Below are 15870 nucleotides of genomic sequence, written 5' to 3' on the forward strand. Positions count from 1 at the left end.
AAGACAGAGGAGCCTCTTATTAAAGAAGAAGTTACAGGTCTGTGAGAGCCAGAAATCTTGCTTGTTTGTAGGTGACCAAATACTTAAATTCATTAAAAATCCTACAATGTAATTTTCTGGAGAAAAAAAAATCTCATTTTGTCTGTCATAGTTGAAGTGTACTACCTATGATGAAAATTACAGGCCTCTCTCATATTTTTAAGTGGGAGAACTTGCACAATTGGTGGCTGACTAAATACTTTTTTGCCCAACTGTAGCTTAATGTCTGTATCACAACTAAAGTTGCATTAACCCCTCTGCGCACGGAACCCGGCAGCGGGCTGAAATTTGACAACATACGGTGATCGCTACATAAATAGTCATATTAAACATTCATGAAAATACAAGTGTCTCACATGTTTCGAAAGCCTAGAATCTTGCTAATCCAACTGTGTTGTCAGATTTTAAAAAGGATTTACTGCGAAAAGAATACGATGCGATTATCTGAGGATAGAGCCCCATAAAAAACAACTATTTCAACCAGCATAGGCGTAACAAAATCACAAACTGCAATAAAATAAATTGTTTACCTTTGACGATCTTCCTCTGTTTGCAATCCCAATGCGCATTGTTACACAATGAATGTTTTTTTGTTTGATAAAATCCATTTTTATAGCCTAACACGAAACATTTTGTGAACCGCTTGTGTCGTGAATTCCATCTCATTCCATTTTCGACGACACATTCGAGGTAAATACACACACAGAATGTGACTTTTCCAGTCATGTTTGTTTGTAACACAACCAAACCTGATGGGTCATTTCGTGGGACGTATTGACTGAAAGAAACCGATTTGAAGACAACAAGTAATGACATCATTGTGCACCAATGATTTGCCCGCTGTTTCGTTGATTGACTGTATTTTAACCCAATGACCACTGATCGTCTTGAAATCGAGCTGGGTAGATAGCCAATGAGCTGAGGTAAACGGCAATATGTAATGTTTATGTGTTGGAAGACCAACCCATGAAATAAACTCCAGCGGAAAGAGGTTCATTCGCCATTGACGATTCATACCGGAAGGAGCAACGCATGTTGCGCACAGCATTGTTTTGGTAAAGCGCATATTCAGCTGTTTATATATCAATCAGTATGGCGACTAAGTCAGGAAAAGCTAAATCTAAGTCTAGATATACAGATGTACACACAATTTTAGAAGAAATTGATCGAGGACGATTAATTTAGCGATTCACAAATGGAGGAATATTTTTTGAACGGAGAGGACATCTTTTTGGACTGGTAAGTTCTTCTCATGCTAATGCCGTTGTTTGAAATTAACAATATACAATATTTTTTGTGAAATGAAATAGCCTATTTGAGGCTGTTGAGGGGAGGGCAGGCCCACAACAATGGCCAAAGTGAAATGGAGACAGTAGATACAGCTGGTCTGTCATAATACACTGCTCAAAAAAACAAAGGGAACACTAAAATAACACATCCTAGATCTGAATGAATGAAATATTCTTATTAAATACTTTTTTCTTTACATAGTTGAATGTGCTGACAACAAAATAACACAAAAATTAGTCAAAATTAGGCTCAGTAGTGTGTGTGGCCTCCACGTGCCTGTATGACCTCCCTACAACACCTGGGCATGCTCCTGATGAGGTGGTGGATGGTCTCCTGAGGGATCTCCTCCCAGACCTGGACTAAAGCACCCGCCAACTCCTGGACAGTCTGTGGTGCAACGTGGCGTTGGTGGATGGAGCGAGACATGACGTCCCAGATGTGCTCAATTGGATTCAGGTCTGGGGAACGGGCAGGCCAGTCCATAGCATCAATGCCTTCCTCTTACAGGAACTGCTGACACACTCCTGCCACATGAGGTCTAGCATTGTCTTGCATTAGGAGGAACCCAGGGCCAACCGCACCAGCATATGGTCTCACAAGGGGTCTGAGAATCTCATCTCGGTACCTAATGGCAGTCAGGCTACCTCTGGCGAGCCCCCCAAAGAAATGCCACCCCACACCATGACTGACCCACCGCCAAACCGGTCATGCTGGAGGATGTTGCCGGCAGCAGAGCGTTCTCCATGGTGTCTCCAGACTGTCACGTCTGTCACGTGTGCTCAGTATGAACCTGCTTTCATCTGTGAAGAGCACAGGGCGCCAGTGGTGAATTTGCCAATCTTTGTGTTCTCTGGCAAATGGTCTATAATAATATATTCAACCTTATGTTCCCTGTACTCTATATATATATATATTCTAACTGAACATATATATTCTAACTGAACATTTTATTTCACAGTGACACTAACTCCGAATGGGAGCCCCCAGTGCCAAGGTGTCCATCCCCCACTGAAGCTGGTTCATCCAGCTCCTGCCACAAGTGGTGTTCATCTGCCCAAATGTATTTCTGCAGGCATGGATGTGCTATGGCACCTGGCATCAGCAGCATAATATTGTTTAGAGGACTGAGGGTCTTCCAAATATTGAAAGTGTTATTTTGTAAATGTGTATCTTTTTTTTCATGTTTTTTTCTCAATTTTTTGGGGGGATGTGTTAGAATACCATTTTGGTATTTTGTATATAGTAATTCCATTCAAAATGTATAACTTCAACAATTTGGCCACTTTGGTACTTTTGGGCTACTTGTGTGGGACACCTGGGTGACTTCATGATAAATGTCATGTAGCACACTCATTTTGGAAGTTATCATTCTGAAACTTTGCACAAGTACTGTTGCCCTCTTATGTTTTTCACTGAAATTGTCCCCATCATCCTATCTGAATGTTTGTTTTATCTTGTTCATTTTAAAGATGATACAACAATAAAAAGAAAAAACATGTTTTTTTTCATTGTATTATCTAAACCAGATCTATTGTGTTATTCTCCTACATTCAAACAAACTTCAGAGTGTTTTCTTTCAAATGGTACCAGGAATATGCATATCCTTGGTTCTGTGCCTGAGCTCCAGGCAGTTAGATTTGGGTATGTCTTCAGGCGGAAATTGAAAAAAGTGGGGGTAGCTCTAAAATAAATTAAGCATATAGGAAGACCAGTTTCAAATGATCACTTTGTTAACCACTATCACAGAATAGTCTCAGGTGCCGTACTCCCTCAGAAATCGTTTGGGGAAAATATCCTTTCTATTTTATTACGCTATGTTCAACTGTATTCTTCTCACTATAAAATAATGCCACAGGAATTCTAATCACATCTTGTCTGCTAAATGAACTTAGTGTAGCCCACAGCCATATAGCATAACCATATCAGGGCCTAACATAAGGACGAGTCAGAATATGATATTCTGTTCTTCTGAAATAGACTACATTTTCTTCATATCATAACGCTTCGTTAGACCTGCTTAAAACAAATAATGGCTTTATTGTGATGGTGGAGGCTATATTACATGGATTTATTACTTTTTAAATAATGTAGATATTCCAAAGGTCCGCATCATTGGCTTGTAGGCTATGTGAGGAAGCCTGGAGATGCTAAACGTGAGTTAATTAACAGTAAATTACAGTGAGACCAGCAGTTATTTGCATGACAGTTACCAGCTGACAAAATGTTATGGCCGCCATAGCCCTAGGTATATACAGTGCATTCGGGAAGTATTCAGACCCCTTGACTTTTTCCACATTTTGTTACGTTACAGACTTATTCTAAAATGGATTAAAAAACAATCCTCATAAATCTACACACAATACCTCATAATGACAAAGCAGAACAGGTCTTTAGAAATGTTTGCAAATGTATTACAAAATAAAAAATGTAATATATTTACATAAGTACTCAGACCCTTTACTCAGTACTTTGTTGAAGTACCTTTGGCAGCAATAGCCTTGAGTCTTCTTGGGTATGACGCTACACGCTTGGCACACCTGTACTTATGGAGTTTATCCCATTATTCTCTGCAGATCCTCCCAAGCGCTGTCAGATTGGACGGGGAGCGTCACTGCACAGCTATTTTCAGGTCTCTCCAGAGATGTTCGATCGGGTTCAAGTCCAGGCTCTGGCTGGGCCACTCAAGGACATTCAGAGACTTGTCGCGAAGCAACTCCTGCGTGTCTTGGCTGTGTGCTTAGGGTCATTCTTTTCACTTTGTTGTTATGGGGTATTGTGTAATGATTGATGAAATATTTTATCAATTTTAGAATAAGGCTGTAAAGTAACAAAATATGGAAAAAGTGAAGGGATCTGAATACTTTCCGAATGCACTGTATATGAGTTTACCTGTAGGTTGTTCAGTGGGTCCATCTTCATGACTGGCCCAATGGTGTTGAGAGGCAGGGAAACTTCAATACTCTGGCTGGGCATCAGTGGAGTGTGGATGGGCAGAGGGGTGGTGGGGATCACTCCGAAACTAGACAGAAAGACAATACCATTTAAAACATTTTTTTTTTTTTTATGTTAACATTTATTTAAAGCTGCAATATGTAACTTTTTGGGCTACCTGACCAAATTCACATAGAAATGTGTGTTATAGATCTATCATTCTAATTGAAAGCAAGTCTAAGAAGTGGTAGGTTTGTTCTGTGTGCGCTATATTTCTATGCTTCTCATTCTTAAGTTTTGTTTTGGAGTCTTTTACTTTTGGTTTTGTACACCAGCTAAAAATACAATATTTTTAGGTTATGGAAAATATATTATACAGTGGTTTAGATGGTATAATGATTCTCTACACTCCCCTTGCTTGTTATGCCACAAACTGAAATTAGGCAAACTATTTCAATTTTAGCAACCAGGAAACGGCAGAGCGATTTCTGCATAGTGAATCTTTAACTAGGCAAGTCAATTAAGAACAAATTATTATTCACAATGACGGCCTACCAAGAGGGAAAAGGCCTCCTGTGGGGACGGGGGCTAGAACAACAAATTTAAAAGTAGGTGACATACCATACAACATACCGGGTTCATACATATTTTCATAGATGGAATTTCATGACTTTTAACCAAATTTCCATGACCAGCAATTGGTGGCGTCTCTATGTACATATAAAATATAAAATATACAGCGGGGCAAAAAAGTATTTAGTCAGCCACCAATTGTGCAAGTTCTCCCACTTAAAAAGATTAGAGGCCTGTAATTTTCATCATAGGTACACTTCAACTATGACAGACAAAATCAGAAAAGAAAATCCAGAAAATCACATTGTAGGATTTTTAATGAATTTATTTGCAAATGACATTTAAGGCTACATTTAAATTAATGTTCACGATTCACAAATTATTATTTTGATTCACATGATTCAATTCACTGTGATTGAACCGAATTCCAACTAATACAATGGTGAAGTGGATCGTTCGTTTTGCCAAAAATAATAATTTCAATGAATCACATGAATTGATCAACAACAAAACAATATATATAATTGTATGACCTTATTCGTGAGTGTCGGTTGAAAGTTTTTTGGGACAGTACGAAAACATTAATACATGTCAATAATAGCTAAACAGTTAACTAGAGGGTACAATATACATTGCCTTCGGAAAGTATTCAGACCCCTTCACCTTTTCCACATTTTGTTACGTTACAGCTTTATTTTTTTCCCCTCAGCAATCTACACACAATACCCCATAAGGAAAGCAAAAATAGTTTATTTTTTTATTTTTTACAAATGTATTAAAAATAAAGATCTGAAATATCTTATTGACATAAGTATTCAGACCCTTTGCTATGAGACTCGAAATTGAGCTCAGGTGCATCCTGTTTCCATTGATCATCCTTGAGATGTTTCTTCAACTTAATTGTTCACCTGTGGAAAATTAAATTGATTGGACATGATTTGGAAAGGCTATATAAGGTCCCACAGTTGACAGTGCATATCAGAGCAAAAACCAAGCCATGAGGTTGATGGAATTGTCCGTAGAGCTCCGAGACAGGATTGTGTTGAGGCACAGATCTGGGAAAGGGTACCAACATTTATTTGCAGCATTGAAGGTCCCCATGAACACAGTGGCCTCCATCAGTCTTAAATGGAAGAAGTTTGGAACCGTTACCGGAGTTATCATAGGGGAGCTGTGCTCCTAGTGGTTTATCCCACTGCCAAGGCAGCGAATAGCCTGAGAAAAAATTATGCACACATCCGCAGTCAATGGGAGCACAGGTGTCCCTATATAATGGGACACTTCCCCTCACTCAGCCTCCCGAAAATTATATTCCGCGAGACTGGGGGATCGGCATGGCCTTAAGTCCTATGGGGCTCCGCTCCACTCATAGAACTGGAGTTACAACTCCGGTAACTATCGTTCTATATCGTGGAGCTCTGCTCCTAGTGGTTTAAGGCGGAGCGCAACGCTCCAAAATGTACACCATGCCGAGCCCAACTCTTCCCACATAGTGATAAGGTTGGGCCCAGCTATGGCTTTGACCAAGACCTTCAGTACTGTAACACAATGTGTCACAATATACTGTGGCCTCGATACAATCTGTCACACCTAGTCCGAAGGCAAAGCCAGAGACTAGTAGGCAGATAACCAGAATATGATCCATACTAATCTGAACCAGCAGACAGATGGTCCTCACTATTCTGATATAATCACAGATCAACAATGGAATGACAAAGTGTCACTCTACATTGTGTATTCGGTAATCCATCACACTCAATCAATAGATTCCAAAGATTGATGGGTAGAACTCAATATTGCTATGTTTTACCTATGTAATACTAGTTACACAAGCTATTTCCCCCATCCCTCCGCTTCAACACAGACATAGACTAGTGGGCAGGTCAAATACACGACTTCTACAATACTGAACCTTCAGCAAGGAGTCATGTCACAATCACTCTTACCTGATGGAAGCCAGTCCATTAGTCCTGCATTCCCCTTTGAGTATGTGCATCAACATGTTCTCTACTGTACTGATATTAGTCAGATAGGAATCATGTCCTATATGTCTCTCTCATAAGAAAAGTGACACAGACCTGAAAGGAACCATGCCCCTCAGTCCTGCATCAATTTTTCTTAACTCAAGTCCTTCTCTCAGTACAGACTGAGCCAGAACATTCAAAGACATATCAAGCAAATAGAAGCGGATTAAAGGAGACGTGTCGACCAAGACACAGCTGCACAAATATCCTCGACTCCTGTTCCTCTGAAGAGAGCAGTAGAAGCCGCTACTCCCTGAGTGGAGTCGGCTTTCACCTCGAGGCAATGGGCGCCCTACAGCCTCACATGCCATCTCAATGCCTACACACAGCCAATGAGACAGGGCTGTTTGGATAGCGTTCCACCAAGTGTATTCGCACCGTGACACAAACAGCTGAGGTCCTGACCTAATCGATGCTGTACACTCCACATAACACGCCAAAGTGCGTACTGGGCACAGGCAATACAGCCTTTCCTCTCTCCTCTCCCCATGGGGAGGGGGAGAAAAATCCCAGAGCTCTACAATCTGTATGAACTCTTAATAACCTTAGGCATAAAAGCCGGGTTAGGATGTAACACGCTCTGCTCAAGTCGCCATTAATGGCAAGGCAGTCGGGTCTTGTCGAAAGAGCACACAAGTCACTGACACACTTAGCAGTAGTCTGAGCGAGCAAAAGCAGCATCTTTAAAGATGGCATTTTGAGGAGGATTTGATTCAATGGCCGAACGATGAATCACACAACGCGTCGACTACCAACGCTAAATCCCACTCGGGCAGATTTGTTCTAGGCCTAGGCCTCCGCATTCCCAATAGAAAGCGTCTCACTAGGGGATGGTTAAAGACAGTGTCTCTGCCAAAACCCTCATGAAAGGCAGAAATCGCCGCAGCAAACACTTTAATAGTGGCCGCCGCTGAGCGCTGCTTTTCAAACAAGTACTGCAGAAATGAAAGAACACTGACAGCACACGGGGTCCACATTTTCTATGACACACCATTGTGAAAACATGTTCCATTTACTGGCATACACCCTGGAAGTGGAACTGGCACGCGAGCCCTGTATGGTTGTGATCACTGCATCAGACAACTCACGGCGCTCTAACCTGTTCCTCTCAGGAGCCAAGCCATCATAGATTTGCCGATTATGGGCACTGCCCTATCGTACCCCCCGCCTGTGACAACGCTACCCACTGATATGGAATGGGCCAAGGTGGTGACACCAACATTTGGGTCATCTCCGCAAACCATGGAGCCCCTGGGCAATCGAGAGCTATCAATATGATTGACAGCCGCCTGATCTCACCCGAGCTAATAGTGGGAGAATCTGTGAAGACTGGAATGTAAGCGGACACTATGCCCATTGGGTTTTTCCAATCGTCCAAATTCGTTTTGAGCTAAAGGTGAATCACCAACAATCGGGTCTAGTCGTAGTTGGGGAAACCATTGCTGTATCCTGCGCATGTGCAGTAGTCCCAGTGGAACCACAGAGTGGGCAGACAAAATGAGACCCAAAAGTGTCTTGACCGAATGCGCCGTCACCATGTAATTCGGATGAAACCTTCGAAGGGCTAGCAAAAGGGCGGCCCACCGAGGTTCCGAAATTCGAGCCTTTATAGTCACAGTGTCTAGCTGTATTCCCAGGTAGACAATCCGATGACTGGGCCAGGACCAGTTATTTTCCCAATTCACAGCGAACCCCAGACGTGTGAGATGTATTACTGTCTGTGTCATGTTTGCGATCGCCAGCTCTGCTGACGTGGCGAGAACCAGTAGGTCGTCAAGGTAGGCAAAAATCGTTATTCCCTGATGACGCAGCAGTTCCATTGCCGCCTCCAAGCCTTTGGAACATGTTCGAGGTGCCAAGGCGTACCCAAATGGCATCCTCGTGAATTCGTACGCCACCCTGTGAAAAGCGAAACGCTGAAAATTCCTGAAGCGGATGCACCAGCACATGAAAGTAGGCATCCTTCAGGTATATGCTCACATAAAAGTCTCTCTTCTGGACACATTCCAGTAGACGTTTTGTTGTTAGCATTCGGAAGGGCTGTTTTGCTACGCTCTCGGAAGGGCTGTTTGGCTACGCTCTTGTTGGCCATGGTTCTACCTGCACATATAGCCGAAGAGATGGAAATCCTCAGTGAGACGGGATAGAGAGGCTGCTAGAAGGGCAATGTTGTTAGCTGCTGCTACAGCTTGGGATCCCAAAACAAAGGACTTCTCAGCCAGCTGTGCTGTGTCAGTCCTTGCTGATGGCAGGGTAGCCTTTTTAGAGGAGGGCCAGGAACTTGAACCCGAAGCGAGTTTTGGGATTCCCTTTGTTATTCCCTGCTGTCTCCTGTCCACCCTGGTGAAGGGGAGATAAGCTTTGGCCGGCGTGCGCGCCGCCAAAGGTGACTCCCATGAGCCCTCCACATATTTATGGAGAGAGGGCAGGGCAGGAGCCAGGGGCTCCACCGCCCTCTTCCATCGAGAATAAGGACCACCCACCATCATGTCCAACTCTGGAACAGGGGGGATGGGAGGTAGCTCTCCAATCTAGTGGCAGCTCTCTAATATTTTTATTTATTTTTATTTCACCTTTATTTAACCAGGTAGGCAAGTTGAGAACAAGTTCTCATTTACAATTGCGACCTGGCCAAGATAAAGCAAAGCAGTTCGACACATACAACAACACAGTTACACATGGAGTAAAACAAACATACAGTCAATAATACAGTAGAAAAATAAGTCTATATACGATGTGAGGCCATGGTGGCGAAGTAAATACAATATAGCAAGTAAAACACTGGAATGGTTGATTTGCAGTGGAAGAATGTGCAAGGTAGAGATATAATTAATGGGGTGCAAAGGAGCAAAATAAATAATTAAATAAAGTAGGGGGAAAGGTAGTTGTTTGGGCTAAATTATAGATGGGCTATGTACAGGTGCATAATCTGTGAGCTGCACTGACAGCTGGTGCTTAAAGCTAGTGAAGTTAGATAAGTGTTTTCAGTTTCAGAGACTTTTGGATGGAGAGGCGGCCAAAGGAAGAATTGGTTTTGGGGGTGACCAGAGAGATATACCTGCCAGACACCTAGGTATTTGTAGTTGTTCACATATTCTAAGTCAGAACCGTCCAGAGGAGTGATGCTGGATGGGCGGGCATGTGCAGGCAGTGATCGGTTGAAGTGCATGCATTTGGTTTTACTTGTATTTAAGAGCGGTTGGAGGCCACAGAAGGAGAGTTGTATGGCATTGAAGCTCATCTGGAGGGTTGTTAACATAGTGTCCAAAGAAGGGCCAGAAGTGTACAGAATGGTGTCGTCTGCATAGAGGTGGATCAGAGACTAACCAGCAGCAAGAGCGACATCATTGATGTATACAGAGAAGAGAGTCGGCCCAAGAATTGAACCCTGTGGCATCCCCATAGAGACTGCCAGAGGCCCGGACAACAGGCACTCTGATTTGACACACTGAACTCTATCAGAGAGGTAGTTGGTGAACCAAGCGAGGCAATCATTTGAGAAACCAAGGCTATCGAGTCTGCCGATGAGGATGTGGTGATTGACAGAGTCGAAAGCCTCGGCCAGGACAATGAATACGGCTGCACAGTATTGTTTCTTGTCAATGGCGGTTAAGATATCGTTTAGGACCTTGAGCATGGCTGAGGTACACCCATGACCAGCTCTGAAACCAGATTGCATAGCGGAGAAGGTGTGGTGGGATTCGAAATGGTCGGTAATCTGTTTGTTGACTTGGCTTTCGAAGACCTGAGATAGGCAGGGTTGGACATATATAGGTCTGTAGCAGTTTGGGTCAAGAGTGTCCCCCCCTTTGAAGAGGGGGATGACCACAGCTGCTTTCCAATCTTAGGGAGTCTCAGACAACACAAAAGAGAGGTTGAACAGGCTAGTAATAGGGGTGGCAACAATTTCGGCAGATAATTTTAGAAAGAAAGGGTCCAGATTGTCTAGCCCGGCTGATATGTAGGGGTCCAGATTTTACAGCTCTTTCAGAACATCAGCTGACTGGATTTGGGAGAAGGAGAAATGGGTAAGGCTTGGGCGAGTTGCTGTGGGGGGTACAATGCTGTTGACCGGGGTAGGGGTAGCCAGGTGGAAAGCATGGCCGTAGAAAAATGCTTATTGAAATTCTCAATTATAGTGGATTTATCGGTGGTGACAGAGTTTCTTATCCTCAGTACAGTGGGCAGCTGGGAGCAGGTGTTCTTATTTTCCATGGACTTTACAGTGTCCCAGAACTTTTTTGAGTTTGTGTTGCAGGAAGCAAATTTCTGCTTGAAAAAGCTAGCCTTGGCTTTTCTAACTGCCTGTGTATATTGGTTTCTAACTTCCCTGAAAAGTTGCATATCACGGGGATGTTTTTGTGTTGGTTAAGGGCAGTCAGGTCTGGAGAGAAATCAAACTGAGAAATCGGGGGAGAACCACCTTGGTCAGGGAGGTGACCAAGACCCCTATGGTAACTCTGACAGAGCTCTAGAGTTCCTCTGTGGAGATGGGAGGACAACCATCTCTGCAGTACTCCACCAATCAGGCCTTTATGATAGAGTGGCTAGATGGAAGCCACTCCTCAGTAAAAGGCACATGTAAGCAATGTACAGAGAGATCCTTGACGAAAACCTGCACCAGAGACTGGGGACAACAACACTCTCTTTCCAGACTCCTTCATCTCCAATCCAAAATCAAATTTAGAGTCGGCTTTCTATTTCGCAACAAAGCCTACTTCACTCACGCCGCCAAACTTACCCTTGTAAAACTGACTATCCTACCGATCCTCGACTTCGGCGATGTCATCTACAAAATAGCTTCCAATACTCTACTCAGCAAACTGGATGCAGTTTATCACAGTGCCATCCGTTTTGTTACTAAAGCACCTTATACCACCCACCACTGCGACCTGTATGCTCTAGTCGGCTGGCCCTCGCTACGTATTAGTCGCCAGACCCACTGGCTCCAGGTAATCTACAAGTCTATGCTAGGTAAAGCTCCGCCTTATCTCAGTTCACTGGTCACAATGGCAACACCCATCCGTAGCACGCGCTCCAGCAGGTGTATCTCACTGATCATCCCTGAAGCCAAAACCTAATTTGGCCGCCTTTCCTTCCAGTTCTCTGCTGCCTGTGACTGGAACAAATTGCAAAAATCGCTGAAGTTGGAGACTTTTATTTCCCTCACCAACTTTAAACATCTGCTATCTTAGCAGCTAACCGATCGCTGCAGCTGTATATAGTCCATCGGTATATAGCCCACCCAATTTACCTACCTCATCCCCATGCTGTTTTTATTTTATTTACTTTTCTGCTCTTTTGCACACCAGTATCTCTACCTGCACATGTTCATCTGATCATTTATCACTCCAGTGTTAATCTGCTAAATTGTAATTATTCACTCCTATGGCCTATTTATTGCCTACCTCCTCATGCCTTTTGCACACAATGTATATAGATTATTATTATTTTTCTACTATGTTTATTGTTTATTGTTTACTATATGTGTAACTCTGTGTTGTTGTCTGTTCACACTGCTATGCTTTATCTTGGCCAGGTCGCAGTTGCAAATGAGAACTTGTTCTCAACTAGCCTACCTGGTTAAATAAAGGTGAGATAAAAAATAAAAATAAAATAAACAATAAAAAGGGTCGGTCTCTAGACTTTATGATGTGCTACAGGCCCACATAGAGGTATCTATAGACTGTTAAAAGGGCTTGGGAGCAGGAACTTGGTTCAGAAATCTCAGATGAGGACTGGGTAGAAGCTCTCAGGAATATAAACCACAGTTCAGTGAATGCCAGATACAACCTTGATCAGTTTAATGTGATACACAGGTTACATTACTCAAGTGAAAATTCATAAATATTCCCAGACACCTCACCACTGTGTGAGAGGTGCAAGCAGGATGAGGGGACGTTGACCCACTTATTTTGGACATGTCCTTAGTTACATGCTTACTGGGCTCTCATTTTTGATTACTTATCTAAAGCCTTTGATAGAGTTAAACCCCAAGACCCATTGACCGCTCTGTTTGGTACAGTTGATGGGAATAACCAGGAAGGGAAGGCTGTCGCTCTTTGCACTCTATTAGCCAAAAGGCTCATATTGCAATTGTGGAAATTGGAGACTGTACTGTACCTACCTTTGAAATGTGGTTATGGGATTTAGGGAATGTAATACATATAAAAAAGATTCGATACAATTTATTAATTTCGATACAATACCTCCAATAGAAGTCCAGTGTTTTACAAAATATGGCAGCGGATACTGGATAAATGGTCTAGTCCCGCTTCATAACTGGGTTGATGATCTGCTGCTACTCTGTGCTGTACTCCACTCAATATTTATTTTTGGCTTAACTACACTGCTTGTAATGACTATATGCTGTCTTCTTATATGTACCACCTAATAGGATTTTGTTTTATTTTTTGTATGTGTGAGTTAAGTTTTGTTATCTAAATTTGCCATCCCATTCAACAGTACAATGAATGTCAATGTTCGTATCAGTCTTTTTAAAATGTATTTTTATTGGAAAATAATAAACATATTAAAAAAAAGAACCGTGCCCAGTTTGGAGAGGTGTTTGGCCACTTGAGACACCAGTTAGACCTCTCACACAAATCCTTGTAATAGTTTTTTCTTGCACCTATTCCAACATTTCTATTAATATTCTTATGTTACTGAATGTATCCAGAGTATTTTCAGGTTTTGTTATTGAAAAATGCTGGAAAAAAAGTACAGTAAATGCTAAATGCACATTAAATCAACAGTGTAACATTTGGATTTAGTCTTGTCAAGTGAATTGTTGTGTCCTCACCTTTGGTCTAATAATTTCCCTATAATTGCCAGTGTTCTCTTTCAATTGCTACCATGGTCACACGTATGCTTTTTAGAATTCTTCTGTTAGAAACTTTTCAATTTGGCCAAATCCATATAGGCCAATTTCCACAAGTGTAAAGGGTTAATAAGTGCTTCAGGTGAATGGAGCTACATTTACAATCTGCTCTTGACAAGTCAATGCCTTTCAGAGTAGTGGTCGTGTTTAGTTATCATACAACATACTCCCATTCAGGAGACGAGTGCACATTACATACCATTCCATGTATGCCCAGGGACTATGACTAACATTTAAACCCATTTAACTATTTTTGCGAAGTATATGACTATAAACGGCTATATCCCTTAACTAAGTGGATCGTTACTGAGAACTAGCCTATGATCTATTAACAATGTGTTTAGTGAATGGCCATGGTTATAGTGAATGGCCATGGTTATAGTGAATGGAGAGTCACGGTAAGCTGGGAGCAACTAAATACAAAGTTGGTGTGAACAAAAAGCAGAGAACCATTTTTACAGTGAGGCCACAGAAGACCTTAACTGCTAGTACAGCTGAGATATTGTTTTGCTTCTTTATCCCAAGTCCCTGAGACACGTGTACCGTGTACACACACCCACGGAGAAGTTGGAACACAGAGTCCGCCACAGACAGTGAGTGCAGTTTAAGGGTTTAAGGGCACAAGAAAGCATCTATGATTTGATATCAGTCGCCCCTCTCTCACCTGTTCTTGTTGAACTGGATAGCGAAGTCGGTCATGTGCTGCAAGGCCTTGTTGGTAAAGGTCATGTCCATGTACATTTGGCCCTGTCGGCGGGAGAATGTGCCTGAGATCTCCAGTCCTTTAGCTTTCACTGCAGGCAGCCATACCTGGGAGAAGAGATAGACCTTACATAAAGAAATATGAACGTGCAAAACGATTCACCCATACCTGGGAGCAGGGTATTTTGAAAATGGCAACATGACTCACTACTGTGTACGTGTCTGTGCTATGTTGCCCCTTCATTATATTGAGTCGGACACAAAGGGAGATCGAGAATGGAGGGCATAAATTAAAATCAAATCACATGTTATTTGCTACATTTGCCGAATACAACAGGTAGACCTTACCGTGAAATGCTAACTTACAAGCCCTTAACCAACAATGCAGTTCTAGAAATGGAGTTAAGAAAATATTTACTAAAACTAAAGTACAAAACAAACTAAATTACAAAACAATAAATGAGGCCATACACAGGGGCTACCGGTACCAAGTCAATGTGCGGAGGTACAAGTTAGTTGAGGTCATTTGTACATATAGGTAGGGGTAAAGTGACTATACATAGATAATGAACAGCAAGTAGCAGCAGTGGCCTCCCGGGTGGGGCAGTGGTCTAGGACACTGCATTGCAGTGATAGCTGTGCCACCAGAGACTCTGGGTTCGTGACCAGGCTCTGTCACAAGCCGGCCGCGACCGGGAGGTCCATGGGGCGACGCACAATTGTCCTAGCGTCGTCCGGGTTAGGGAGGGTTTGGCCGGAAGGGATATCCTTGTCACATCGTGCACCAGCGAATCCTGTGGCGGGGTGGGCGCAGGGCGCGCTAACCAGGTCGCCAGGTGCACAGTGTTTCCTCCGACACATTGGTGCGGCTGGCTTCCGGGTTGGATGCGCGCTGTGTTAAAGAAGCAGTGCGGCTTGGTTGGGTTGTGTTTCGGAGGACGCATGGCTTTCGACCTTCGTCTCTCCCGAGCCCGTACGGGAGTTGTAGCGAAGAAACAAGAAAGTAACTACTAACAATTGGATACCACGAAATTGGGGAGAAGATCATTTATTTAAATAAATTTAAAAACATGTTTTTCAACCACTCCACAAATGTCTTGTTAACAAACTGTAATTTTTGCAAGTCAGTTAGGACATCTACTTTGTACATGACACAGGTCATTTTTCCAACAATTGTTTACAGACAGATTATTTCACTTATAATTCAATGTATCACAACTCCAGTGGGTCAGAAGAATATATACACTAAGTTGACTGTGCCTTTAAACAGCTTGGGAAAATCCAGAAAATTATGTCATGGCAGAATCTTCTGATAGGCTAATTGACATCATTTCAGTCAATTGGAGGTGTACCTGTGGCTGGATTTCAAGGCCTCCCTTCAAACTCGGTGCCTCTTTGCTTGACATCATGGGAAAATCAAAAGAAATCAGC

The 15870-nt window shown here is 42.6% G+C and overlaps 1 protein-coding gene across 3 annotated transcripts in view; it reads right to left on the bottom strand.

Moving 5' to 3' along the window:
- Window positions 1–15870, bottom strand: part of ap2b1 (adaptor related protein complex 2 subunit beta 1) — an 81419-nt gene that overhangs the window by 25673 nt on the left and 39876 nt on the right. For all 3 annotated transcript variants that reach the window (XM_064981847.1, XM_064981845.1, XM_064981846.1), the window contains 2 exons: window positions 14402–14547; window positions 4219–4348 (listed from right to left, as the gene is read on the bottom strand). In XM_064981847.1, the coding sequence (XP_064837919.1) occupies window positions 4219–4348; window positions 14402–14547 (276 nt within the window). The remainder of the gene's footprint in view (window positions 1–4218; window positions 4349–14401; window positions 14548–15870) is intronic.

Source organism: Oncorhynchus masou, chromosome 12 (genome assembly GCF_036934945.1).
Source record: "Oncorhynchus masou masou isolate Uvic2021 chromosome 12, UVic_Omas_1.1, whole genome shotgun sequence".
Taxonomy (NCBI): domain Eukaryota; kingdom Metazoa; phylum Chordata; class Actinopteri; order Salmoniformes; family Salmonidae; genus Oncorhynchus; species Oncorhynchus masou.